This window comes from Ctenopharyngodon idella, chromosome 15, assembly GCF_019924925.1.
Source record: "Ctenopharyngodon idella isolate HZGC_01 chromosome 15, HZGC01, whole genome shotgun sequence".
In the NCBI taxonomy this organism is placed as follows: Eukaryota; Metazoa; Chordata; class Actinopteri; order Cypriniformes; family Xenocyprididae; genus Ctenopharyngodon; species Ctenopharyngodon idella.
This window is the reverse complement of record NC_067234.1, coordinates 30,409,121-30,436,367: the sequence shown is the minus strand read 5'-3', so window position 1 is coordinate 30,436,367 and position 27,247 is coordinate 30,409,121. Positions and strand designations below refer to the sequence as shown.

At 38.3% G+C, this 27,247-nt stretch overlaps 2 protein-coding genes across 3 annotated transcripts; one reads left to right on the top strand and one right to left on the bottom strand.

The window, feature by feature from the left end:
* Window positions 1-943: 943 nt before the first annotated feature.
* On the bottom strand, window positions 944-21,952 carry ftr86 (finTRIM family, member 86). 2 transcript variants are annotated; one of them, XM_051861225.1, is made up of 10 exons: window positions 20,090-21,952; window positions 12,031-12,539; window positions 9,479-9,574; window positions 9,168-9,401; window positions 8,401-8,560; window positions 7,987-8,079; window positions 7,791-7,913; window positions 6,176-6,241; window positions 5,891-6,093; window positions 944-5,315 (listed from the first exon to the last, which is right to left on the bottom strand). In XM_051861225.1, exons 2-10 carry the CDS (start codon window positions 12,496-12,498, stop codon window positions 4,980-4,982), a joined length of 1,779 nt encoding a protein of 592 aa, XP_051717185.1. In that variant the 5' UTR covers window positions 12,499-12,539; window positions 20,090-21,952; the 3' UTR covers window positions 944-4,979. The 2 variants fall into 2 exon arrangements, with proteins under 2 accessions (XP_051717185.1, XP_051717184.1); XM_051861224.1 differs by lacking the exon at window positions 20,090-21,952 and adding an exon at window positions 18,063-18,461.
* nudt8 (nudix (nucleoside diphosphate linked moiety X)-type motif 8) lies at window positions 18,664-27,247 on the top strand. Its single transcript, XM_051861226.1, has 5 exons — window positions 18,664-18,781; window positions 22,261-23,007; window positions 23,124-23,256; window positions 25,649-25,726; window positions 25,804-27,247. The coding sequence occupies exons 2-5, from the start codon at window positions 22,262-22,264 to the stop codon at window positions 26,032-26,034; spliced, it is 1,188 nt and encodes a 395-aa protein (XP_051717186.1). The 5' UTR covers window positions 18,664-18,781; window position 22,261; the 3' UTR covers window positions 26,035-27,247.

Below are 27,247 nucleotides of genomic sequence, written 5' to 3'. Positions count from 1 at the left end.
TTAATTCATTAATCAAAAACTGTATAGCTATTACAAGACTTTTTTTCTTTCCAAACGAGTGCTGTAGTCCTTGATCTCCTGGAGAAAGTAAACGAAATTCGGCCTGGACCCCGACCATTTCTTCTGGTGTATGTTGAACTTCCCCAACATAATAAAAAGTTGTACAAGAAAAAAATAAAATTATTATTCATCTTTTCATTGGAACAATATATACATATATCAAAATGATTTGACTTGACTATAATAGTGGGCCATCACTGTCACTGTTTCTTGATGGTTTTCCTTCTGGATGATTGAATCGTTTAATCTGAAATTCAAATATAAATCTGCTCCATCAATATCTATAATATCTATTATACTATGAATATTCAATATTTATTAAATATAAATGCCTGTCAAATCCACTGTGAAAGATTAGAAACGCTGAGAAAAGTAACATGTATCACGTGACAGCAGCGAACTGAGCATAATAGTTAAAATAGATAAATGAACAGTATATTTTGAAATTGCCTTTTTAAATGACAAAAAAAAAAAAAAGTGCATCTTTGGTAACTGAGTAAACATCAAGTAAAGATAAAAATCTTGATTAAAGACTTTGATGTTGTGGATCTTGGCCGTTTTTCCCTCTGTCCACTAGATGGCGGCAAAAATCCATCAGCAGTTCTTGCTCTTCATCAGGAGGATTGGAGAGATTTTATTTTATTTGTATCATGTAATATACACACATTTATGATTTTTATTTTGCTCTTGATTAGTTTAACTATTAAAGTAATAAATTATAAGTCGATAATAGGCTAGCCTTTCAGTACAGCAAAGTACAAAAAGGGATTTTGCCACCATAAAATAATCCCCCTAACAGCTCAATATCAAACAAAATTAATATATTTAATTTCAAGTGCTTTTAATCACTGTATATAAACTACATTGGCACAATCATCAGAGATGAACCAGTCAAAAGTAGTTTCTAACAACTGTATCCCTTACTGAATGTATATTTGTTTGTTTTTGTTGTGGGTCACATAAGGGGCTACGGAAACCCTGAAGGGACATTGTGATGGAAGGACAAATGAATTTTAACCCCTAACCGCTGTTACGAGATTTTCGGTTTCCGAAGGCAGAGCTTACAGGTGCTGGTCATATAATTAGAATATCATGAAAAAGTTCATTTTTTTATTGTAAATTATTTTAAAAAATGAAACTTTCATATATTCTAGATTCCCTACATGTAAAGTAAAACATTTCAAAAGTTTTTTTTTTTTTTTAATTTGTTGATTAGAGCGTACAGCTAATGAAAGTCCAAAATCCAGTATCTCAAAATATTAGAATATTTACATTTGAGTTTCATTAAATGACCATCCCTACAGTATAAATTCCGGGTATCTCTTGTTCTTTGAAACCACACTAATGGGGAAGACTGCTGAATTGGCAATGGTCCAGGAGACAATCATTGACACCCTCCACAAAGAGACTAAGTCACAGAAGGTCATTACTGAATGGGGTGGCTGTTTACAGAGTGAAATATCAAAGCATATTAAATGCAAAGTTGACTGGAAGGAAGAAATTGGGTAGGCAAAGGTGCACAGGCAACAGGGATGACCGCAAGCTTGAGAATACTGTCAAGTAAAGCCGATTCAAACACTTGGGAGAGCTTCACAATGAGTAGAATGAAGCCGGAGTCAGCGCATCAAGAGTCACCACACTCAGACATCTTCAGGAAAAGGACTACCAAGCCACTTCTGAAACAGAAACAATGTCAGAAGCATCTTACCTGGGCTAAGGAGAAAAAGAACTGGACAGTGAACAGTGGTCGAAAGTCCTCTTTTCAGATAAAAGTAAATTTTGCATTTCATGTTGAAATCATGGTCCCCGAGTCTGAAGGAAGACTGGAGAGGCACAGAATCCAAGCTGCTTGAAGTCTAGTGTGAAGTTTCTGAAGTCAGTAATGATTTGGGGGGGCTGTGATGTCTCCTGGTGTTAGTCCATTGTGTTTTATCAAGTGCAAAGTCAATGCAGCCATCTTCCAGGAGATTTTGGAGCACTTTATGCTTCCATCTGCTGACAAGCTTTATGGAGATGCTGATTTCCTTTTCCAGCAGGACTTTAGCACCTGCCCACAGTGCAAAAACCACTTCCAAGTGGTTTGCTGACCATGATATTACTGTGCTTTATTGGCCAGCCAACATGCCTGACCTGAATCTATGGGATATTTTCAAGAGAAAGATGAGAAACAGTCGACCCAACAATATACAGATGATCTGAAGGCTCAATAGTGCCTCGGCAGTGCCACAGGCTGATCACTTCCATGCCACACTTCACTGATGCTGTCATTTGTGCTAGGAGCAAGTCATTTGCTGTAATATGTGCTGCCGACCAAGTATTGAGTGCACAAATGAACATACTTTAAAGAACTTGAACTTTTCTGTTTTGCAAATCCATTTTTTGATTGATCTTAGGAAATATTCTAATATTTTGAGATACTGGATTTTGGACTTTCATGAGCTGTACGCTCTAATCATCAAAATTTAAAAAAAAAAAAAAAAACTTTTGAAATGTTTTACTTTACATGTAGGGAATCTAGAATATATGAAAGTTTCATTTTTAAAAATAATTTACAATAAAAAAAAATGAACTTTTTCATGATATTCTAATTATATGACCAGCACCTGTACATGGATATTCATGAGTTTCCCAGACATGCGCGACTGCAACTGAGAATATTAGTTCACATTGTATTTCAGCACATTAGTGAATTATTCCATAAAGGTAATTATTCTCTCAGCGTCGCGGCTGACTTGTGCCTAAACTACAGTTGTTTACTTCTAGATAACAGTTTAATGTTCTCATTAGTTTCAAGGCCGGAACACACCAAGCCGACGCCGACGAACTAGTGGTGACGAAAGCAGACTGCGGGGTTGGGTCACGTCGGCAGCGTCTGTGTCCAAAGTTGGCCTGACACACCAAACCGATGCTCGACACCCGATGGACAAGTAGCACGTCCGTTCTGCGCCTGCGCAAGATGAAATGCCTTTCCGTACCAGCAGGTGGCAGTAGCTGAACAGCCAATCAGAATGATCAGATGGCCCGACGGACCGACGAGCGCCGACGCCGATTCAACATGTCGAATCGGCCGGAAAAAAGCTGACGAGGACCAACTTCAGCCGATGGTGCAGAACACACTGAGAAAACTTAGTCGGTCGACGAACAAAAACTGCCCGACGGCCAACTGTCGGCTTGGTGTGTTCCGGCCTTTCTTCAGTCGTCTGTCACTGAATGACAGGTTCTTTGTGTAACAGCAGAACAACCTTCAGCTCGTGCTCTTCCTTTGTACCTTCGGATGTAACAACTGATAAATGTGTTTAAATGTGTCTGTGGACATTATATTTTTGTAACCTATAGACTATGGTGTGATGATAATGTAATGAAGAGTCTCTATAACATCTCACTGTCACTGATTCATCATAAGCTCAAAGCATTATGGGTAGAATCTCTCTAAAGTCTGTTCTGATTCATCAACACAGTTTCTCCGATGATCCATAACGATAAACCCCAAACCCAGGACAGAGTGGTTGAGTGAATGTGGTCAGGACTGTGTGGATGAGGCTCATTGTGTCTGTAGAAGGACAGAGTTCCTGCTCTGTGATCCACATACACTACTGTTCTATAGTGATCCTCCTCATTCACTCCTACTCTACGGCTGATGATGGGCTTTACAAGGAGAACAGTCACTATGTTATTGTGTATGAATGAGTAACCGTCAGGAGAGCAGATCAAACTCCAGGACTGATCATTATGTCCAAACAACACTCTTTACTGTCTCCCTTCCTGCTGATGCTCTTATATGACACTGATATGTCCACGTAATCTCCACTGCACTCAATTTTCCAGTAACAGCGTCGATCACACACACTCTCTCTACACAACACCTGAGGCACATCATCAAATCTGTCTGGATGATCAGGATAAGGCTGAAGCTCTGTGAGAGTGTTAGTAATCACTGTGTTTCTCTCAGACAGACGGAGGCGTTTATTCACTGTGTTCAGATCCATAGTGAACTGATGGGAATCTGATGGAGATAAAACACATCACAATCAGGAATTATCAATCTGTCCCATCTTTTAATCTACACTGTAAAAATGATTTCTGCTGCTTGTTAAATGTACTTCATTAATATGAGTTAGAACCACACAATTACTGCACATTCTGTCCTAATTTAATTGAGTAAAATACACTTAAACATGTCAAACTGAAGTTTACTTCATCATTTGTGTTGAAAGTGGGTAGTGGATTTTTAGTTCCCAGCATGCTTTGCTCTCGTCTTTAGAGTGTGTATCTGGATCAGGGTGATCCAATCCGATGTTGCTTTGAAAAACCAGCACAAAAGTAAGATGGATTACCTGATCCTGGATAGCAAAACATGGGATTTCGAAATCCAGATCATTCTGATCCAGATTAAACGTTTTGCTCTAATGACAGACTTCAGCTCAGTGTTTGGTTTACACTCTTTCTTCACACAAGTAAAGTGACAGAAAGAGTTTGAGAGCAAACAAGTATCTGGAACATTTTTAACCTGTTCAATTAGGACCACTATTGAATGTAAAACAAATTACATTTTATTTCATTGCTAGCTCTGTTTGATTCAGTCAACTGCATCATTGCTACATTTTGATGCTTTTTACAAACATAAAAAATACCTTTATATGGATAGATAAGTTCACATTTTATAAGGAACAGCTCTTGAAGTCAAATATATTCTATATGTTCAGAATACTGTTGCTATTTAACCGTAAACATGTAAATTATAGATAATTGTGCTTAATGTTCACATGTATCTGCTGTTATTCAGATGAAAGTTAGACAAACACATATATCACAAAACCTTATGATGCATTAGTATTGTGTTTTTATTTTGCCAGTCAAGTTGTGATGAAAAACAGATACAGAAAGCTATAAAGGCATATGCTTCTGTACTTCTTTTCTCTTCAGTTGAGCTCACAGATAGTGATGGAGGAGCCGACTCCAGACCAGAAGCGGAAACTGGCGAAGAGAGGAGCGTCGAAATCCGTGTGAACGCAACATATCTCCTGGGCCTGATTGTGCGAGACTCGATAGAAAGCCAGTACGCCGGCCTGCTGGTCCAGGTAAACCCCGATACGCTTGGCTTTGGGACCAGCCAGTGCGGTTTCTTTCCCAGCATGCCACATAGAGAAAGCCTTGCCGGACCAGTACAGGCTCCAGGATCGTGTGTTGTGGCCCAGTCTGGCGCTGTCCTCGGCTGCAGAGCGCTCCATGTCTTTATACGCCACGCCAACAGTCACCTGAAGACAGAAGAAATCCACCTCACACAATCGCAGAGACTCGACTCCAACCAGACAGAAGGAGCCAGTCAAATCTCACGACTCATCAATATTAAGATTCGTGTTTAACAGGATTCTCTTTATCTAGTAAGATGATTACATGTAGGTGAGATTTAGGCTTCACAAACGTTGTGCCACTGTCCAGTTTTAAGTACACTAATAAAATGTAATTTTTTTGACAGCAATATGGCATTGTATTCAAACTTCTCAGGCTCTGTCAGAGCGTAGCGGCAATGATTCTTACCAAGTTTTGCTTCATTACAACAAAGTAATAAGCACATCCTCAAATCATGTTAATTGCGCTGATATCTCAAAGAGTGTTTTACATTCACACACAGCTATAACACACTGCATGAAGGGTAATATCTGAAAAGGCATAATAAATAACTTTAAGAATACTTATTAATGCTATGCGCAAAGAAATAAAAGTACACTTTGTGATTTAATTTTTTTTTTTTTTCCCAATACAAGCAATAGTTTGAATGCACCTTGAGCATAAGGCTTTTGTGAATTATAATGTTGGAGTAGTCTGTTACCCTCTGTCCCGTCCACTCCACCTCCCAGTAGTACGGGCTCCCGGCCAGCGGCTCCACACACATCACCTGCCTCCAGTACACGAAGCGGTCCGGATGATCCGGATAGCTCTGGTTCTCCGCGCAGAGAGTCGCCTTGCGATATCCATCAGATAAACGAATCTGACGGAAAGCACTGTTGTGATCTAGTGTAGGCTCGATGCGGACTGAAAGAAAATACACACCATTAAATACTGAAAAAGAAAGAGGGACGTATTTTTTACAAAATCACTAACAGCAGACTCTCACATTTAAGCATTTCCTCTCTGGTTTTAGGAGCTGGTTTAGACAGACAACAGGATGCTGTTCCCTCCACTGCAGAGACACAATACTGATGAAGACATGTCACATTTCACCCCTCCAAAAACTGTGTGTACTGTACATAATATATGCATATTTTAGGTAGTGATGCAAGAAACAAAGCTTTTGCAAAATTATTCCCTATTTCGAAGTGCTCCACACCACATGCTGGTCAGAACAGTGTAAATGCAACAAAAACTAGCCCAAATAGGCTTAAAACTTTTACAAACCAACGGCAAATGTTTTATTGAAGGTGTAATCTATTAAATGACATTAACAAATCATCTCACACCATTAAATATGAAGTGTCTTTATAATATGTGTTATTTTATTAAATTGTAGGCCTTGTTTTGTTTGTTTTATGGAGAGCTTGGTTCATCAGACCAATAAGAGACTTTTAATTACAACACTTCCTTTTTATTATACAAATGTGTCATTAAATGTCTACAAATTAATAAAACTGATCCGAGATCAGGTAAAAATCTCACATAAGCCGCGTTTCCACTGCAGGAACTTTCCCCAGGAACTAGGGACTTTGGGGTGGTACTCTGTGTGTTTTCACCGCAGGAACCAGGGTCTAAATGAAGTTCCAGGTAAAATTTCCCCCTCAAAAAGTCCCTGCTCATGGGCTAGTACTTTTCCAAAGTTCAGGAACTTTCGGGGGTGGGACTTGTGCGCTGAACATGCTGACTGGTTGACTCCATGCACCATTTTATTTCAACAACTGTTTTTAAAAGTTTGTTGCAGTGCGTGCTGTAAGAGTTGTTCACTATTCAAATCAACAATGGAGTTTAAAAAATACGACCGATGGAACGATGGCGAGATTCACGCTTTATTAAGCTTATATGCGAAGGATAAAATCCAGCTTGAACTGGAAAAATTGCACGCAGTCCTACGTCACTAATCTTCATGGTACTTTAGACTGTGATGGAAACGCAGACAGCAACAGGTCTGGGGGAAAAAAGTTCCTGGGACAAATTGTTCCGTGTAATTTTGGTGAAAAAGCAGCTAAATACACTAGTTCATGGGTTGACAGAGATCACCCCCTAGTGGTGAACCATTGACATTGATACGTTTCGAAACCGTTATGACGTGACGAAGCCTCGTTTACTGAAATCGCCTGACGTTGGCAGTTTGATACACACTCTGGTTCGAAATGATTCGCAAAGGTTTTGATGCATCTTTCGAAAGCACCCATCACTAATTTTATGACCATTAAGATTTTTTTGCATTTATTTACTAAACCCCCTGTCCCCGTAATGCAAATGTTGTACTTTTGAGTTTTTGTATTTCTCATTATTATTAGTAAAAGTATTATTGTGCTAAGTGAAATTGACTGTGTGCTTAACTAGATCTGATAATCTTCATTTTCTGCTATACTATATTTATTTTATATCTTATACAGTTTATTTTATTTTATTTTCAGGACCTGGACATATTCTTGTGGATTTTATTATATTCACCCCATAATATTTAAAATAATAATAATAATAATAATACTTCTTTTTTTTCTTTTTGCAAGATACAAAATGAAATGATTTATGCATAAAGTGAAATGATTTACTAGGATTGGCAGAGGGACAGTCCTGTTTCTTGTGCTGTTCTTGTGTTGCAGGAGACAAAGCTTTGACTTTGGGTTTAACATCCGGTTTCACAGAGACAGACTTTACTTCTGTAATCTGAAAAGCTGAAGAAGAGATTTCAAAAATAACACTCTGGCCAGATGAGTTCAATGTACACTATCTATAATGTGTACTTACCTGGGGTTTGTGAGGGCGGCTGTGATTCGCTGGAGATGACGCCTCCGTCACATGACTGACTGGATGATTGTGCCAGAGCAGCCGCATCATTGACTGCAGGGTCACATTGGACTGATCGTTATATCACTGATACAGCTGTTTTACATTCATTGTAAAAGTCAAATTCATTTGTGGTGTCAAAGTTACAGTGATTATTATAGTAAGTAGTAAAGATAAAATATGAATTAAAAAACAAATATATATGTGTGTGTGTGTGATGCATATTCTGTAAACTTATAAAGATAAACTTTATTCTAGTTATTAATAAATTAATGCAGTTATTTATCGCAATTTATCATGAAAGGCCATGCATTACAAAGAATGAGTAATGCTGACGCTCGGCAGGAAGACGTTGAAAAGCTTTACACAACTCACCAACTCTAAAGATACTGGCCAGGCTGGTTTTGGTGAGATTTTCTGCCCCCTCTCTGAAAGCATCCAGAGACGATCTGACTCCTGATATCACTGACTCTGGAGTCAATATCTCCATCGCTACACTTCCCGCCGGATCCATGGAGTCCACCGCCATGAATGTCTGCAAATCAGTAAAATAATAACCCTTGCTTATTATTGATCATGTGTCTACTTTTTCTGCTTTTATGAATATGTTTGTATAAACAAATGCACATACCCAAGGTGATATTAAACCAGTCACTCATGATAAATATATTTTTGAAAGGACAATATTTAGGGATTTACTACAGGATTTGCAGAAGATTATGAGTCACTTGCGAATACTTGCCAATGTGATACTGATGTTGCATCAAAAGGATCGATCCTCATATAAAATATCGTTACCAACTCTTTAAATTAGTCATTTTCTAACTTTTTTTAAACAAATATGCAAAATAGACTTTCATCTGGGTAAAAATGATCTGACAGCTCTCATGCAAACAGAGAGAGCTGACAGAGACACAAACATCACTAAACACACACAGCTCAATGTGACATTTATTTTAATGGGTTTATGTGAATATTGTTTTAAGTTCACTCAAATTAAAAGTTCTGTAATGGTTAATAAATGATAACTAAAACAGCAGTTTAGGCTTCAAATGTGGCAATTTTAAACAAAACAGAAACAGCAATGTTTTCATACACTGTTATAGACCAATGTTATTATTAAAAGTGAATGTCACACTCACGTTCAGGAAGGTGATGGGATCCTGAATGCTGTCCAGTGTCTTCAGCTCCTCTTGTCTCCGGTGCAAATGGGCGATCTCCTGCTGTATCTGGTAGGTTCGGGCCTGTATGTGGCTCGAGGACGATTTCTCATGAGCCTGAAGCAGCTCGAGCGCCTGAGAGCGGCTGAGATCAACGCTCCTCAACACATCCATGAAGACGGCCTGACTGTCCATCATCAGCTTCTGCATTGAGCTCTGCAGGTCACAAACTCATTACATTATTAAAACAGAGTTACAGTATTTCTTACATGGTTATTAAGCAGTCATTTTACCTTGTGTGCTTGAGAAACCTGGGGAAGGCTCTGAATAACCCTCTCTCTGTCTGCGATGCTCTCTTGTATCCGGGCATTCAATTCCATCAGCTCTTGCTGTGTAATCACACAGAGGTAACACTTTAGTATATGGAACACATATTCACTATTAACTATGTCTTTTCCCTCAATAAACTCCTAATTTAATTTTTATTAATAGTTAGTAAGTTAGCTGTTACGCTTAGGTATTGGGTAGGATTAAGAATGTAGAATAAGGTCATGCAGAATAAGATGATGAATGATAAAAACATTGACAGCCAATTAGAATCCACCCAACTTAAGAGCTCAAGCATTTACAGAGACAGACAACAAAACTGCAGCGCTTATAATAAACAGACCGATGCTGTCCGCTGGAGTGGACACTAATATATCTGTCATTCTTGATGTGAACGGGCCTTAAAGGGATAGTTCACCCAAAAATGAAAATTCTGTCATCATTTATTCACCCTCATGTCGTTCCACACCTGTATGAATTTCTTTGTTCTGCTGAACACTAAGGAGGATATTTGGAAGAATGTCAGTAACCAAACAGATCAGACCCTCCATTAGCCGCGTTTCCACTATCAGGCCTAAGGTGGGCGTGCTAGTACGTGCCAGGGCCAGTCGTGTTTCTGTCACTTCCGGGGCTTGATCGTGCCTCGTTTGGGCTTCCTCGGGGCCAACGGCCAGGGTTTTTCGGCCTACCGAATACCTTGGTCCAAAGTGGACCAGCTCGGGCTTGAGGGAGTGGTTACGAACAAAGGCGGAGTTAATCTGTGTGTGGAGACGGAGGCGCCATGGATGATTACATGTAGGTTACCAGCTAACATCAGCATTAAAGACTTTTAAAAACATTTTAGCTCAAAACTCACTTTCAGTCAGCAGCAAGTGTTTGAAATAACTTCTGTTTGTGATACGATGTGGATTCTGATCACCAAGACTATTACCATAGTAAACATGGAAAATACGACGGCTTGAAGAAATCAGAAAAAATCATATACGTAGACTATCACAATCATGTATTTATTTTATCTGTCAGCACGCCTCGTCTCTTAACGGACTGTCTGATATCCATATTTAAAATTTGTAGAAATTATCATTCTATGTAAATGTGATGTAAACATACTGTCCCATGACTACAAATAAACAGAAACAGACGTGACTGAATAAGTACGTGTGTCCTCTTTCTTTTGTGAATTAACAGTAAATACCACTTTATTTCTGTGACTAATGTTTAATCTTGACACAAATTAATTCATTATGATCAATTTGTTTGGTAAAACATCGATGCTTGGGTTTTTAAATCTTTAAGTAAACAACAAAATGCCAACAAACGCCTGCTTTTATCATGTTCACTTTACGATCTCGCTAGTTTCCAGTGATTTCTTTCTGATTATTTTTCTGATAAAACTTCCATTTGTTTGTGAAATGACAGGTTTGTGTGACGTTGTTCCAGAGAGGCGTGTTACGGGCGGGTTTTAGTGAAGTGCTGAGGAGCTTCTGGCCCAATGGTGGAAATGCAGCGTGATTTTGGGCTCGGTGCTACAAGTCCGGGGCTATTAGCCTAGCCTGGCCCGCTGAAAGCCCTGGCTCGCACTGGCCCGACAGTGGAAAAGCGACTATTGACTGTTATAGTAGGAAATATAAATACTATGGTAGTCAATGGGGACCAGCAACTGTTTGGTTTCTGACATTCTTCCAAATATCTTCCTTTGTGGTCAGCAGAACAAAGAAATTCATACAGGTCTGGAACGGCATGAGGGTGAGTAAATGATGACATAATTTTCATGTTTGGGTGAACTATCTCTTTAAAGGGGACCTATTATGCAAAATTCACTTTATTCTGGATAGGGGTCAGGGAGCAGCAGTACATTTGCATTTAAAGACAATGTCTTGGGCACAATATACAACAAATACTTTAATAATGAGTATGTGAAACTATATGGCACTACTGAATAAAAATTCAAGGCTGTATACTATATGCATCAAATTGCTCAATACTACAGCATAATTGCTTGAAAAACTGAAATCTGAAACTTGAAACTTGAGAAACAAGCCTCGTTTTTGTTCTGTTTGGTTGTGTGAAATAGATAAATAATGAGCATTGTAATATTATATACTACATATATAATTGTGTATTTTACTGTTGTCTCCGGCAACTAATCTAGTACTTTGTGCTCATTTTTCTTGTACATGTCTCTCGTAAGACTCACTGCTCTGACATGGTGTAAAAATTTAAATCCAAATCAATCTTTCATGTCCATATGCTCATTTAAGTAGCCATGAAAAAGCAGGATGCAAATGAAAACATAATGAAACCCTTTAAGGCAAGTCATGTGGCCGGTTTCATAAACAGACTAGATCTTAAGACAGTGGCTGTGATTATGTGATTGGTCACCCTGTCGGGGCTTTTAGTGATAATTCACATCATTCCTTACATACTTAATTATTTTTTAAAAGTTTGGGGTGAAATATGACGTGTTTATGGTTTTGTAAGATCCCCCCCACATGTAATAGGACATGCAGTCACGCACCTGAATCTTCTGTCGCTCTTCATCCGGCCGCACCACCTGATGACCCTTGTGTCCCAGAAGGCTACACTCCTCACAGATGCAGTGTTTATCATCACAGCAGTACAGCTCCAGCACCTGCTGATGCAGTGGACAGAGCTGTGGGGAGCTCGAGGGCAGAGCGGGGTACAGTCCGGCCTGGGAGGAGGGCACGTCTGGACACGGAGCAGATTCTGGGCCGTCCTGCCCACTCAGTCTCAGCTTCTCCATCGCCTCCATAAGCACGTTGCTTCTGGCTAGGACGGGCCTTGGGTTGAAGCGCTGTCTGCACTGAGGACACTCACAGGAGCCCTTAGTCGCTGCCTGATCCCAGTGCGTCTGGATACAGAGGAGGCAGTATGTGTGCCCGCAGGGGAGTGTCGCAGGGTCTCTCAGTATTTCCAAACATATAGGGCAAGAAAATGCCTCTGGAGCCCATGCGGTTGAAGCCATGATCCTGGAGATACTGGAGGTAGACGGATAATCCAAGGGTTCTGCCAAAGTACAGATAATGACTTCACTAACTGAGGTACATTTCCTTTTAAACCTGAACAGGTGTGGTTACAACTAGTATTACAAGTTCTCTGGATGCTTCTAGCTAAGCACTACACACTTTTTCCATGGCCAAAATGACATAGTGGGAAAGAAACGAAAGGAAGGCTGACAAACCTGTCTAGCTGGTCAGGGACAGCTAGCAAATGATGTTGTAATGAAGGTTATATGTGTGAAGTCATGAAAAGCTTGTGATAATGTGTCACATGATTATTCCTGATTGATTAGGAACACACTACACAGTCAATTCTCATTCTGTGAAACATTTCACACAGAAATAGTGATTCATCAGTGAGTTCGTGTTTAAATATTAAAAATTAGAAAGATTAGAAGTTTGGACTGAATGTTTAATTGAATAACTGCACTGAATTTCCTCATTCTAGGGTGATTCTAATGCCTCATTTGTGATCTGTGATTTTTGGCTGTGCGATATGTATCGTCTACAATAATATTGTAAGTGTTCATTTAACAACGCCTGAGCTGACATTAGCGACTATGTCACTCACTTTGCAAAAAAACTAACTATAATGCTGCTAGAAGAATGCAGTAAGAATGACACAGAAATTATTTCATTCCAGATCCTGAGTAAGTACATTGGTAACACTTTACAATAAAGTTTGTTAGTTAAACATTAGTTAATGTATTAACTAACATGAACTAACTATGAGCAATACATTTGTTACTGTATATACTAATCTTTGTTAACGTTAGTTAATGAAAATACAGTTGTTCATTGTTTGTTCATGTTAGTTCACAGTGCATTAACTAATGTTAACAAGATTTTAATAATGTATTAGTAAATTTTGAAATTAACATTAACAAAGATTAATAAATGCTTTAGAAGTGCAGTTCATTATTAGTTCATGTTAACTAATGCAGTTAACTAATGTTAACTAATAAACCTTATTGTAAAATGTTAACAGTACAATCTTTTATTTACCAGCAAGCATTACATAATTTTAGTATCACATTCATTTAATTTTTACAGAGCCCCGCACATGACATGCAAGAAAAAAAATTTAATCGTGCGCACGATTTACTAATTTGTTCCCTTCGAACACACGTTTTAGTAAATTGAGGGAACGAATTAGTAAATCGTGCGCACGATTTAGCCTACTATTTTTTTCCTGCATGTCATGTCCGGGGCTCCGTAAATTTTCATTAGAAATGCTATGGCAATTACCCGGCCCACCCAATCAGAAGCTTGGCCCACCCTGACCTCACGGCAAATAACAGCCGATCACAAAACTGGTGCAATACTCAATTCAGCGCTAGATATTTTTCTTTTCTTTTTTCTTCCCTACTCCCTCTCTTTTTTGTTGAGACAGCCTCAGCTCACATCGCTACCTTTGCGGTTAACAGTCGTGCTGAATTACGAAGCAATATAACAACAGTAACTGCCAATTAACTTTATTACAACTATTAGTGAACTTTATTACCACACTTTAGTATCCTAACAAAACACAGCATGTACAGATTTCTTGTTCTGAAAGGACAAAAGAAAGTCACTTTAGCTCACTAGAACACAGCACCTCACCCACTTGTGGCAGTGAGGTCAGAGAAACAGAGTCGAGTTCATAGGGGAGACCGTAGCATGTTTGCAACAGATAGAATGAATCGCTATTACATAAAAAACATGGCAGGTGTTGTGGAGTAGTTCAAATACACGCTGGAAAAAAGACCTTGCTGACATTACAGTAAATCAAGTATCCCACAAAATGCAAAGTACATTTCCAAAACCATCGAGAATGAAGTGATTTAAATTTTGGCATCCATGGTTCAGAAAAGAAAGAAAGAAATATGACACTGCTGATTCAGCTGCACTCTGTTTAAAAAGTGATGGCACAAGGGATCAGGGTTGCCAGGTTTCACCTACACTGCCAGGTTTTTGCCGGGTCCCCTGGTTCTGTGGGGTAAAATCTGCGTTTTTGGTGGTGTTACTCTGGTAAAATTTGCATTCCAGGGGCTAAATATCATGTTATTTGGGGTTGCTTCAATCCGTGGACATGAAAAACAACCCAAGAGTGTTAAAATAGCTCAATTCCACAGGAAAACTGTGGAATTGGCAACACTGCAAGAGATCGGCGAAACACTGAAAATGTGTCTGCTGTAATTCACTTTGCGTGCAATGATGTGCCAGAGGAACATCTCATTGGTTCCAGCAGCTTGATGCAGATTATTATTACGACACCTGTCTGAGTATATACAGAGCCAGTGTGATGAACGAGCATCAGTGATGAGTGGGAGCGAGAGGTGTTCAGGTAAGGCAGGCGTATCTCCTACATCCACTGCTGTAACCTCCAGCTTCATCTCTCAATCACACATGCATTTCAAACTGAAACTTGTGCCAAAATATTCTGTGACTTGTCAGGTTTCCTATACTCTTTTTTTCAGCCATCATTTTGTCTGTCAGAGGTACAGTTGCCCATATCTCAACAGACTGTTGGAAATCCACAGGACAAGTCATTATGAAGTCACAAAATGTTTTAGGAGAATGAGGAAGTCATTCTTGCCATTCTGATGACAATGCATCCGTTGACCTGCAAGGGTCTCTGGGCTTTTCCACAAATAATTTACAGCTGATGCAATAAAAGAATGAATTTCTTGCTGCCAGACCAATGCTGTCCAAAAAGCTTCCAAGCTGAATGAGGCTGTTTGCAAACTCTTGCAGGAACACAAAGATGCATTAATGTTTCTGCACTGGTCATGGTGTCTCTTCTGCTTCATGAGAGCTCATTCTCTACTCTAGCAAGAACTTTGACACCATTCTGCTGAACAATGCTTCATGAGAGGAAAAAAAACCTTGCTCTTTTATCTTATGAAAAAGCAATAACACATGAACTGGACATGGATGAGTTTGTGACAGAATTCTCTAAAATGAGCAGAAGGCTAGTGCTGTAAATATTATATAGTTCTTTTTCAAGACCTGCCCTGTTTACATCAAATCTAAAGTTAAAATTAAATTGATACAAGATCTGTTATGGGGTAAAAAATAAAATAATATAAAAAAAAAAAGACTTTAAAAATAACAATGGCCAAAATCCGTAATGGTATACTGTATTAATAAACATGTTCGAATAATTCTTAATAAAAATAGCATTTCAGATAAAATTAAAATTTTGAGTTTGTGACAATTTTCCAAAATGAGCAAAAAGCTAGTGTTATAAATATTTCAGCGATGTAAATAGTTCTTTTATAAGACTAGCTCCTTTTTATCAAATCTAACGTTACTAAATTGATACAAGATCTGTTATGGGGTAAAAACAATATTAAAAACAAAAAAAGGGAGAGAGAATGTTACTAAATAGTTGCAAAATATATTAAAAAAAAAATTATATGAAAAATGAAGAAAAAACAAACAAACCTAACAATTGCCATTAATTATTAAAACTATCAATAGACATGTGAGGTACAATACTATAGAAATAACTGAATAAATCTCAGACACATACCTGAACCTGGCTCAGAAAAGTGTAAAGATTGATTCTTTCTTTCTTTGACTTTTCTCAGGAGTGTGTGGACCAACTTCACCTCAGGAACCTGCTGTCCATCTTAATGTGAATGTGCATTTGAAGTTGTTTGAACTTTTTGGTAACACTTTACAATAAGGTTCATTAGTTAACATTAGTTAATGTATTAACTAACATGAACTAACCATGAGCAATACATTTGTTACTGTATTTACTAATCTTTGTTCATGTTAGTGAATGAAAATACAGTTGTTCATTGTTTGTTCATGTTAGTTCACAGTGCATTAACTAATGTTAACAAGATTTTAATAATGTATTATGTTGAAATTAACATTAACAAAGATTAATAAATGCAGTTTATTGTTAGTTCATGTTAACTAATGTACTAATGGCTTGAGAACCTGGGAGGGCCATCATTTCAGCTGTATATGGATGAGAAGATAAGAAGAAACTCCCAAACCCTGAGACAACATCCTTGGACATGATAGAAGCAGCGCTGAAAGATCCTCTCATCTCGGTCACCTGTATACATGACTGTCACAGGACAGGATCAAACACATGAGCCAGTGATGCCTTTCTTCAGTGAAGACTCGGCTGAGTTCATCAAGGTAATGATTTAAATAGTTATTTTATAAATTATGTTCAGGATGCAAGCAGCAAATATAATTTCATTGTACATATGATTTACAGCTCACCCCCCGTCAGAGAGGCAAAACTGCTGAGCTCAGAGCCCTTGAGTTTAGAAGGGCGTGCAGGGACTGACAAACACCATCAGAAAAGATTCATCCGGAGCATCACATCCCTGAGTTATGTCTCCATCAATCTGAGGCCTTCCTGTCGCTTAGAAGCAAAAGTGAGGAGCTCCTCGCATTCCCAACCATGCAAAAGAGGCTGAACATCTTCTTGTGTGGTTTAGCAAGTCCTATCCAGAACGTTGGTCAGAAGCTGCTCATTCTGACCGTGGACAGGCCTCTGTGGAGAGAGGCTTTTCTGTGAACAAGGACGAGGAGACTGAATCATGCAGGAGGACACTGCTGTTGCACACAGGCTTTTTGAGACTGTGTCCACCTTGATCAGATGAGAAGGAAGGAGGAGTGTGACGTACAGAGATTACCTGAAGGTACTTACTAGAAAAGAAAGAAAAAACCTTCCAAGAGGTTTCTGAAAGTCTGGCCAGAGATGCAGACGAGTTTGCAGAAGAGCAATAACAAAGTCAAAAGCTCTATGGAGAAGCTGGAAGGAAACGTTTGAGGAGGAGATTGAGCGAGACTCAGATTAATGTACACACATTACACTTCTGTGCAGTCATGTTCAGTTAAATGTTCATGTCTAATGTGAGTAAATTCATTTACTTTGCAAGTAATTCTGGGACTTTCCTTCATACTTTGTCAGTAAGGATGTGGAATAGGTCTTAAATTGAACGTGTTGACACCTGCAGAAACCCTGACTGCATGTCTACAGTTGAGAATCACCAAAACGTCTAAGAAATAATAATCCTTCCTTTATTGACTCTGTCATTTTTACTCCTTCAGGCAAGAAGGGCAGTACCACTGAATTTTCTAAAACGAGCAAAAAGCTATTGTAAATACTATAGTACAGATGTAGTTCTGTTCAGTCTCTTTCAAGACCTATCTCTTTTATAAAAGTTACCAAATAGTTGCAAAATATATATTTAAAAATATTCGTAATAGTAAAAGAATATAAAACAACAACACCGGAATATCACTTAGCCCACCCCAAACTTTCTTCCTAAAACTGTTTTTTTTTTTTTTTTGGTCTTAAATCATCTTAAATTATCCCATATTTACACTACATTGATTTTAGTTTCGCTAGCACACTGTACAAACAGACAATGCTGACCTCAGTATCATTCTGAGGTTTATATTCAGTTTTGACCATCTGTGATTGTCCTGCTGTGTTTACACGTGTGGCTGTTAGCTTAACTATTACAAAATCAGCAGATATTACTGATGTTTAACCCCTTAATGTACTTACTGTAACAGTCGTGAGGCACAATTCAGTTATGTCGAGTGTTCATTCAGGGTAGCAGCGATCAAAACAACGCATTTCTGAAGGCACTGAATCGTTCTTTGAAATCGGCTCTTTTTGATGAATCGATCGAACCGAATGAAGATTCGAGACTCAACACAGAGACCATTTGAAATGGAGAATAAATAAATAAATAAATAAATAAATAAAAATACAAAGTGACCGAGACACTTTAAACGCTGTTAAAAGAGAACAAAAATAAAAGAGTATATGTGTATAAATAAATGATTAAAAAAAAGCTAAATATGTGAATAAAAAAAATCAGTTTTAAAACCATTTTAAAAAGCACAATAAAATAAAGAACGGACTTATATCAACGACATAATGATAACGACTTATATCATTGTTTATGATACATTATATACAATATACAATATTATTAGCTTTTAAAGCATTTAAACGCTTGTTGTGACTCTTTTAAATAATTTACTGTGAAATGCTAAAATAATTAATGAGTTTGTTGTGGTGTGTGTGTGTGTGTGTGTGTGTGTGTGTGTGTGTGTGTGTGTGTGTGTGTGTGTGTGTGTGTGTGTGTGTGTGTGTCTGTGTCCAGTAGGTGGCGTAATGCACCTGTTCAACATTCAAACACACCACCGAAGAAGAAGAAGTGGTTTCTGTTACAACATCCGCTAAACGTCATTGTGCTGATTTTGGGTTATTTTAAGGTTAGTGATTTTAAATGTTTTGTAATCATTTATTCGAATTGAAACAGATGTTTGCTTATATCGCTGTGGATTATAATGATTAAGTTTCCACGTGTGTTTGAATGAATATAAATGACTGACAGGCTGGAGTTTGTTGTGATCAGTTTTTGTTCAACAACTATCTGTTAACTTGTGATATCGAGTATAATGTTGTTTTTGCCCCTTTATGTTCTTTTCGTGTTCGTTATATATTGAACTAAAAGATTTTGAGTCTAATATATGTTTATAATAATGCAGTAAATGATAAAGAACTTTTAGATACATCGAGGCACAGTATTTCATTTGATCTGTTTCCCTCATATCAGCAGCAAAGTGGTACAGTGATTTAAAGCAGTGGTTCTCAACTCCAGTCCTCGGGACCCACTGCTCTGCACATTTTGTATGTCTCTCTTATCTGACACACTCAGTTCAGTTCATGGAGCTCTCTCCTTGAGAGCTGATGATCTGAATCAGGTGCGTTAAATAAGGGGAGACATACAAAATGTTCAGAGCAGTGGGTCTTGAGGACTGGAGTTGAGAACCACTGATTTAAAGTCTATGTATTTGATAGTTGGTTTGTGTTACTGTTGTTGTTTCCCTGTCAGATTGTGCTGCCTCCACTGAAACAGGTAGCACAATTCGATAGAGAAAAACACCTATCAGATTGACACCTGTTCTAAACAGCTTGATGAAGATGTTCTGACTGACAGATCAGACCAACTAATGACATAAATGACTAAACCCGGTGGATAACATCAGCTACAGTGAGGCTGTGAGAACATATCAGTGTTAAAACTGTTGTATGACATGGTTCATGTTCGCTCATTCAGTTTTCAGATGATGAAGACCCTTGTGCAATTTATTCATTTGACTTCACATAGATGCGTAAAGCCAATCAAACATCAAACTTAGCCTATTTGTGCCATTTTTGTACCTTAAACTTTTGACTTGAAGATTTTGACTTTCTATGTGACTCGGCTTTTATAGAGGATTATTTAATATACAGTGTATTATGAACTATTAGACTATTAACTAGTTTCACATGCATTAATATAGCCAGATGTTTTCTTTTAATTGTCCCCTTTTGAGGTCATCTCTTTAGTTTTTACTGTGTAAATGTGCTTAAAATGTCTTAATCTTCAGCAGAAGAGAGAATTTTTGCGATTACAGTCAGGTGGGTACATTGACTAATCAAAAATAAGACAAATAAAACTGACAAACTTAAAAGATAGAAATAAAGTTAAAGGGATAGTTCACCAAAAAATGAAAATTTGATGTTTATCTGCTTACCCCCAGGGCATCCAAGATGTAGGTGACTTTGTTTCTTCAGTAGAACACAAATGATGATTTTTAACTCCAACCGTTGCAGTCCGTCAGTCGTATAATGCTTGTCAATGGGAACTCCATCTATAAGAGTCAAAAAAACATGCACAGACAAATCCAAATTAAACCCTGCGGCTCGTGACGACACATTGATGTCTTAAGACACGAAACGATCGGTTTGTGCGAGAAACCGAACAGTATTTATATCATTTTTTACCTCTAATACACCACTATGTCCAGCTGCCCCAAGCGCACGCACGGCATCCGGTGCGTGAGGTGTATACACGCTCTGGCGTAGTTTAAAGGATTAGTCAACTTTCAAATAAAATTTTCCTGATAATTTACTCACCCCCATGTCATCCAAGATGTTCATGTCTTTCTTTCTTTGGTCGAAAAGAAATTAAGGTTTTTGATGAAAACATTCCAGGATTATTCTCCTTATAATGGACTTCAGTGGTCTCCAAATGGTCAAAATTATAGTTTCAGTGCAGCTTCAAAGGGCTTTAAACGATACCTGAATAAGGGTCTTATCTAGCGAAACGATTGGTCATTTTCTAAAAAAATACATCTTGGATGCCCTGGGGGTAAGCAGATAAACATCAAATTTTCATTTTTGGGTGAACTATCACTTTAAATAAAAATATGAAAATGTTTACAAACAGAAACACATTTCACAGCTTTCTTGTTTTTTAAACATAACATTATATTTAGGTATTGTTTAACTTCTTAAAAACAAAGGCTTATTTCCCCCAAATTTACATTCATGAATACTAAATTTAGCTAGAAGAAGCATAGGAGAAAAAAAGAAGCATAGGAGAAAAAAAAACAAATTGAAATTTTTTAAAGCACACTTGAAAGCTGGGCATGATGTGAGCCTTAATAAAAGAACAGAAATCTGACCAGAAACAAACTGAACGAGGACAACTCCAAAATAAATAATGTTCCAGCATGTAAACCACAAAATATTTCAATATCACAATTAAATCTGTTTACAAGATATTTACAAGGGTACTATTAATTTATAAATGAGTTTAAAAGAAATTTCTTTGATTTTATTTGTGATTAAATATTTATGAGGAAGTTTCCAGATTTTACTCTACAACAGACCATCCACATAACCATAGCAGGACTGGAGACAATATCCCTCTGAAACGAAGCCCTCTGAAACAATTATTATTCTTAATAGGAGAAAGAGAGAAACAGATACGACCAACTTCAGTATTAGCAGGATCCAACAGGGATAGAGAGAGTTGAGGACAGGTGTTTTTAAGAAGCATCCATAACCACAGCATAATCTTTAGGAGTGACTGGAATATTATATTTAGAAAGAAATTCAGGATAGATTAACATAAGTCCTTCATGGTTAAAAAGTTGGCTAACAAAAACGATATCATTACAAAACGGTTTTTAAAAAATATTTTGATTTATACAGAATGTGATTATTATTCCACATAAAACACCTATTTGGAGAGTTGTGTTTATAGATTAAATTCCAAGAAAGAAGCATCTGTTTGTGGACGTAAGATGGTTTTAAAGGAATTTTGATAATGCTGTAGTCGCAGAGCAAAAGGAGTTGAAGACCACCAACCTGTGAAAAGATAAAGTGAGGTATAATATTCCAGACAGATGTTGTTTTTTTAAGGAATTGCCTAATCCAATTGACTTTGAAGGTGTGATTCAAGGGTAGAAAAATCTAAGAAATTCAGGCCTCCATTTTCGGTTGTGTTCATAACCACAGATTTCTTCATGTAGTGGGTTTTATTTTTCCATAAAGTATTATGAACTGCTAAGGAGAGCGCTGCATATGTAAGTTTGGAGATGTCCTCTGTCTTCCAGATAAAGATATGTCTCTCAGTGAAGCAGAAGAGAGAAGTCAATCACGCTGACTCTCACGAGAAGTTAACTATGCTCACGGCGTGTGATTGGCTGTTCACTGCTGATGTCACACTTTCATGTGCACACGCTCACTATTCAGAGCCCTGAGTGGACAGAGAAAGTTGATGATCAACATCATTGGATTGGTTTGGTTTTGTCAACTGGAAACTAATCCTGTATCCCAGAGTTTGTTAAGCCATCTTTATGGTCTTCAGACAAAAAAAGCCAGAGCAATTGTTGTTAATGTTGGACTGTGTTTGCAGGATGTTGAGGACTCTACACGTGAAGACTTGTGTGAATCAGCTGAGGTTTCACAGACTGGAACTGATGCTCAGAGACGCTCATATCGTCTGCAGTTCTTCAAGTGTAGTGCGAGATCAACACACTCCTGCTTCCTCTGCTCCGATGTCTTCTCGCTCCCACCGCTCCCCTTCCAGTGGGTTTCCTGCCATTTTGAACCCTTCCGAACACGTGTGTTCACGGGCCATGAGACAGATATGCACTAGCACTCATTTTCTATTAGCACACATGAATTTTAGCAGTATTAACTGGGCACACACACCGAAGACTTTCTTCCTGTTTTTACACGCCTCTTTGAATGGATCTCCATCACAGTGCCGGAGGAAGTGCCTTCTGCCCAAAAGCCCACTGGAGAAAAGCCAGAACTCTCCTGAAAGCAGTATTAAAAGACAAACATGCGTCTTCAAACGCAGCACAGATAGCACAGGCAGCTTCCAGCGGTTGGCTAACACTGAAACCGCGAGCCGATCTGCAGTGCTGACAGGTCAGACTCGTGGGCTGCTCACACGGAGTGTTACAGACGAGTGTTTGTCCGCAGGAAACGAAGCTCGCTGCCGACGCTCACTGCAGGCCAACGCTGCTCTGTATGAGCGGGAAGGGCGGAGCTGGGCGGCAGTGCTGGTGTGTCTGTGTGCTGTGAACGGACGTCCCGCACTCCTCTTCACTCTCAGATCTGCCCAGCTGAAGGGGCGGCACAAAGGTGACGTCAGGTACGCCTCACGTCCAGAGCTAAAACTCATTTCTGATGCTCAAAGGTGTATAGCGTAGCTCCACTGAAATTTAACACTATTTCAATTAAACGCTATTCTCATCACTGTTGTATTAGTTTTGCAGGGGGAAAGAAAGACCCGTCTGACAGATCTGTGGTAGATACAGCTCTCAGAGAAGCTCGAGAGGAGCTGGGGATCCACGTCACTGAAGATAAAGTGTGGGGTGTGATGAAACCGTTGCATGATATGGTGAGTTACAGGAGATGTGCTGTTGAGTATGAGAATTTCAGTAAGGTTTGTAGTATAAGCTTCCTCGTTTTGTTTTGAAATCTCTTACAACAGGTTTACCTGTATCTTAGATCAAAAAACACTTTAATTTTTTTTATAATATCCACTGTCGCATCAGCTGTTTTCTCTCAGTGTCTGAAACGGTTCGATCAAAGACTCTGTCTCTCTAAACCCTGCCTTTCTGTGAGCTTCCTCTGCTCTGATTGGTCAGATGACCCAGTCTGCTGTGATTGGTCGACCGCTTTCAGTGCATGTCGGAAACAAGACGCTCATTACCATATTTGAATTTACGAACAGTAATGATGCCATCGGTTTTTCCTTATCAATTCCAGCATAAGTCTTCCGGATACAACTACATTGTTTGAGGGCGGGGCAAAGCAGCCGTGAACAGCCAGTAAAGACCATATGCTGACATTATGCAAATGTGTTAAAAAATCTACATATCTTTGCACAGGAAGTGAGACTGAATTACTTATGACTCTTTTCAGCAGTATTATTTCTTTTAGGAGACAAAAACTTTATTTATCTGCACTCTGATCTTTAAAACTTTGCAGACTTTTTACATTCACACACAGCTCTATAACATACTGCATGAAGGGTAATATCTGAAAAAGCATAATACAGGCACTTTCAAATGTATAAGGTATTAGGCTAGAAACATATTATCTGTAAGATATAAGTATCTGAATGCAGACACAAGTGCTTGGCCAAAGCGTTGCTGATGTGTGATGCCTTTTAATAGGTTAGTCCACCCAAAAATGAAATTTCTGTCATTAATTACCCACCCTCATGTCGTTCCACACCCGTAAGACCTTCGTTAATCTTCAGAACACAAATTACGATATTTTTGATGAAATCTGAGAGGTATATGACTCGTCCATAGACAGCAATATAATCAACACTTTCAAGGTCAAGAAAGTTACTAAAGACATCGTTAAAACAGTCATGTGACTGCAGTGGTTCAACCTTAATGTTATGAAGAGACGAGAATACGTTTTGTGTACAAAAACAAAACAAAAATAACGACTTTATTCAACAATCTCTTCTCTACCCTGTCAGTCTCCTGCACTGTTTACGTTCAGCGCTTCCAGGTTCTACGTCCGGCTCAGTATTGGCCAAAGCTGATCACGTGGTCAACACGACGCATGCGTGTGATGCTGACGCAGGAGCCAGCCAATAATGAGGCCTAGTCCACACGTACAAGGGTATTTTTATAAACTGAGTTTATCCTCCTCCATTTAAAAAAAAAAATTGCGTCCACATGAAAACGCAGAAACACACTATGAAGCTCTGCCAAAAGCCGTGTTGGCCAATCAGAAGCCTGGAAAAAAGTTTATTACCAGTTTGAGTAGGCTAACAACATTGTCATTTTATTACTATTATTATTAATAATTCCATAAACCAGAACAGTACAATGAGACATATTCATTCAAAGAAAAGTTTTGCGGCCCTAAACTGTAAAGTGTGTAAGATGCTGCTCTGACCCTCCTTCGTCCTGAAGACAATTCTGTGTGAATAAAGAGGCATCAGAGAATCCTTAAACTTTTGTCATTATAGAACTTTTTCATCATTTATTTATAATTGATATGTTTTGAATTTAAAACTGCATTAATTCAATAAAACTACATAATTGTTGAGTAAATACATTCAAGCAGCACTGAACAGTCTGTGTTAGTAAACAAATGCCATGTCAGACGTAACTTATGTTCCATGTTTGCGGTGTAATATAGCTGCTTTGACAGTGTTATTGGTAACAGTTTGTAGCAGAAGTGTGTAAACTCATGCCTGCATATCACTTCATCACACTGACTGCAGTTTCTAGTATGTCTAGTAAGAGCTTGATTAGCTGATCAGGTGTGTTTAATTGGGGTTAGAGGTGAACTCTTAGTCTGGCCTATAGTATCTTATTATTCAGTTTTTTGTTTTGTTTTGTTTTTTAATTAATTGATTAAATTGGTGTATTTGATAAAAGATCACACTAGCCAAGTTTCCATCCACTTGGCCTTTTACTGATAAAATTAAGAGTTAAATAACATCAAACCCATCAAAAACATAGAATCGCTGGTGATTTGTTTTTAACCTACAAGAACATGTTGTGCCTTTTCCCCAGATATATTTATTTTATTTTTTTTATGTATTCTTTGAAATTTTACATTATCTAGGACATTAACTGACAAAAATGATTGGATATCGATCTCGGGTATGTAAATAAAGTGATGGTTAAAGGAAAAAAGGTCAGAAAGAAAACAAATGTCAGATTTTCACAACAAACTTGAATGAAAGCTCTGAACTATTCCTGCAGTAAGGATCAGTGTAATTCTTCATCTAACTGTACGTGTTTCCTAATTTTCAGTCTGGGATGATGGTTGCGCCTGTAATAGCCAATCTTGGACCGCTGGAGACACTGTGTTTTCAACCGAATCCGAGTGAGGTACAGTGCAGCAGCATCTCTTCAGATCTACAACATCATGGCAGTGTTTGTCCTCACTGCATCTCTTTGTTTGACAGGTAGAAGAGGTTTTTACCCTGACTCTGGAGCATTTATGTCAAGCCCAGAACAGAGGCTACACACACTTCCGCACCGGTGATCGTTACGGGTACACACTCCCTGTGTTTCACAGTCCCAGGTATCGAGTGTGGGGTCTGACAGCAGTGGCCTTAGATCATGCTCTCACACTCATTGTGCCGCCAAAGGAAGTGCTGGACCACAGCTCCTTCACCACAGAGGCTGCTTGCTAAACTCTGTCAGATTACAGGCTTAGTTTAGGCAGAATCTCATGAGAACTGTCAAGAAATGTCTGGGTCTTATTTCATATTTTGGTCTTTATTTCAGTATCCAAAAGATCTTTGAGGTGCAATATGGCCATTTCTCTGAGGTTCCCCTTTGCTGTGTTTAGGCTTTAGGGTTAATGAATGTGGTGCTGTTAGTAAAAGAGTAAAGTTTGTTTGACATCATGCCTCACTTTACACAACATACATTGAATGTATTTTTGGGATTTATCATTATGAGTTTTGTTTTTTTATCATCTTAACCTAGATGGTTGTTTTAAATGTGAATCTGTCCATTTATTTAACACCAATGCTTATAATAAAAGTGTTAAGATGCTTTAGAGGTTCTTGGTAACTACTGAATGTTTATTTTTTTACATCAGGGATTCTCAATCCAATCAAAACTATAGCAAGAAGAGTCGAAAGGTACCCAGATAGCAAAATACACTTGGGCCAGTTCCGGTATGATTCTCGCCAGCCGGAGACTTACCACTCCCTCTTCTGTCTGCCGTGATCGGGCCGGATGCCGGTGTACTCACTGCCCGATTCCAGCCAGAATCAGTCGGGCCAGATGCGGCAGCCGTTACCTCACCGACACTGCCGCAGTCGAGCCGGAATCACTAATGCGCTCCAGACACGGCCCAATTCCGTTTATATATCTACTGTACTGTTCATTAATCTTTCATTTTATTTTGATACCCAGCCAAAATGATTACTTAGCTATATTTTAATTATATAAATTATAATACATAAATAACATTACTTAAATCTACACAAACATCACATTATTATGAAAGCAATTTTATGGCCTTTTGTAAAGAACTCACTTGATATAGTTGGCATGAAGACATTTTATTTACAAAACAATTTATTTACAAAAATATTACATCAAATAACAGCAGTTATACAATTATTATAAATACAATATTTACCACATTTTGAGTAATTACTCTTGTATTTACTCCTACACAGACTGTAAAATTTAATACGTATAAACATTAAACGTGAAAAGTGTTTTGAATAACACATTGGTAAATGGAAAAGGTTTTGCAGTTAAACGCATTTGTACTTAAAAATAAAAATAAAAATACACCTATGGATAACTCAGGCTAATTATGATTTGATGTCATGATGGTGTTCAGCGTAAACTATATAAATAAACCTTGAGCTGTGCAATTGAAAA

Bases quoted from the DNA above. Each gene is read 5' to 3' on its own strand.
- ftr86 (XM_051861225.1), bottom strand. From the start codon at position 12,498: ATGGCTTCAACCGCATGGGCTCCAGAGGCATTTTCTTGCCCTATATGT. The intron at 6,242-7,790 runs GTAAATCATTTC...GTGTCTCTGCAG, and splicing joins CTGTCCCTCTGCCAATCCTA to TGGAGGGAACAGCATCCTGT. The intron at 5,316-5,890 runs GTAACAGACTAC...TTCTGTCTTCAG, and splicing joins TGGAGTGGACGGGACAGAGG to GTGACTGTTGGCGTGGCGTA.
- nudt8 (XM_051861226.1), top strand. From the start codon at position 22,262: ATGTTGAGGACTCTACACGTGAAGACTTGTGTGAATCAGCTGAGGTTT. The intron at 23,257-25,648 runs GTGAGTTACAGG...CCTAATTTTCAG, and splicing joins TGAAACCGTTGCATGATATG to TCTGGGATGATGGTTGCGCC. The intron at 25,727-25,803 runs GTACAGTGCAGC...TTTGTTTGACAG, and splicing joins TTCAACCGAATCCGAGTGAG to GTAGAAGAGGTTTTTACCCT.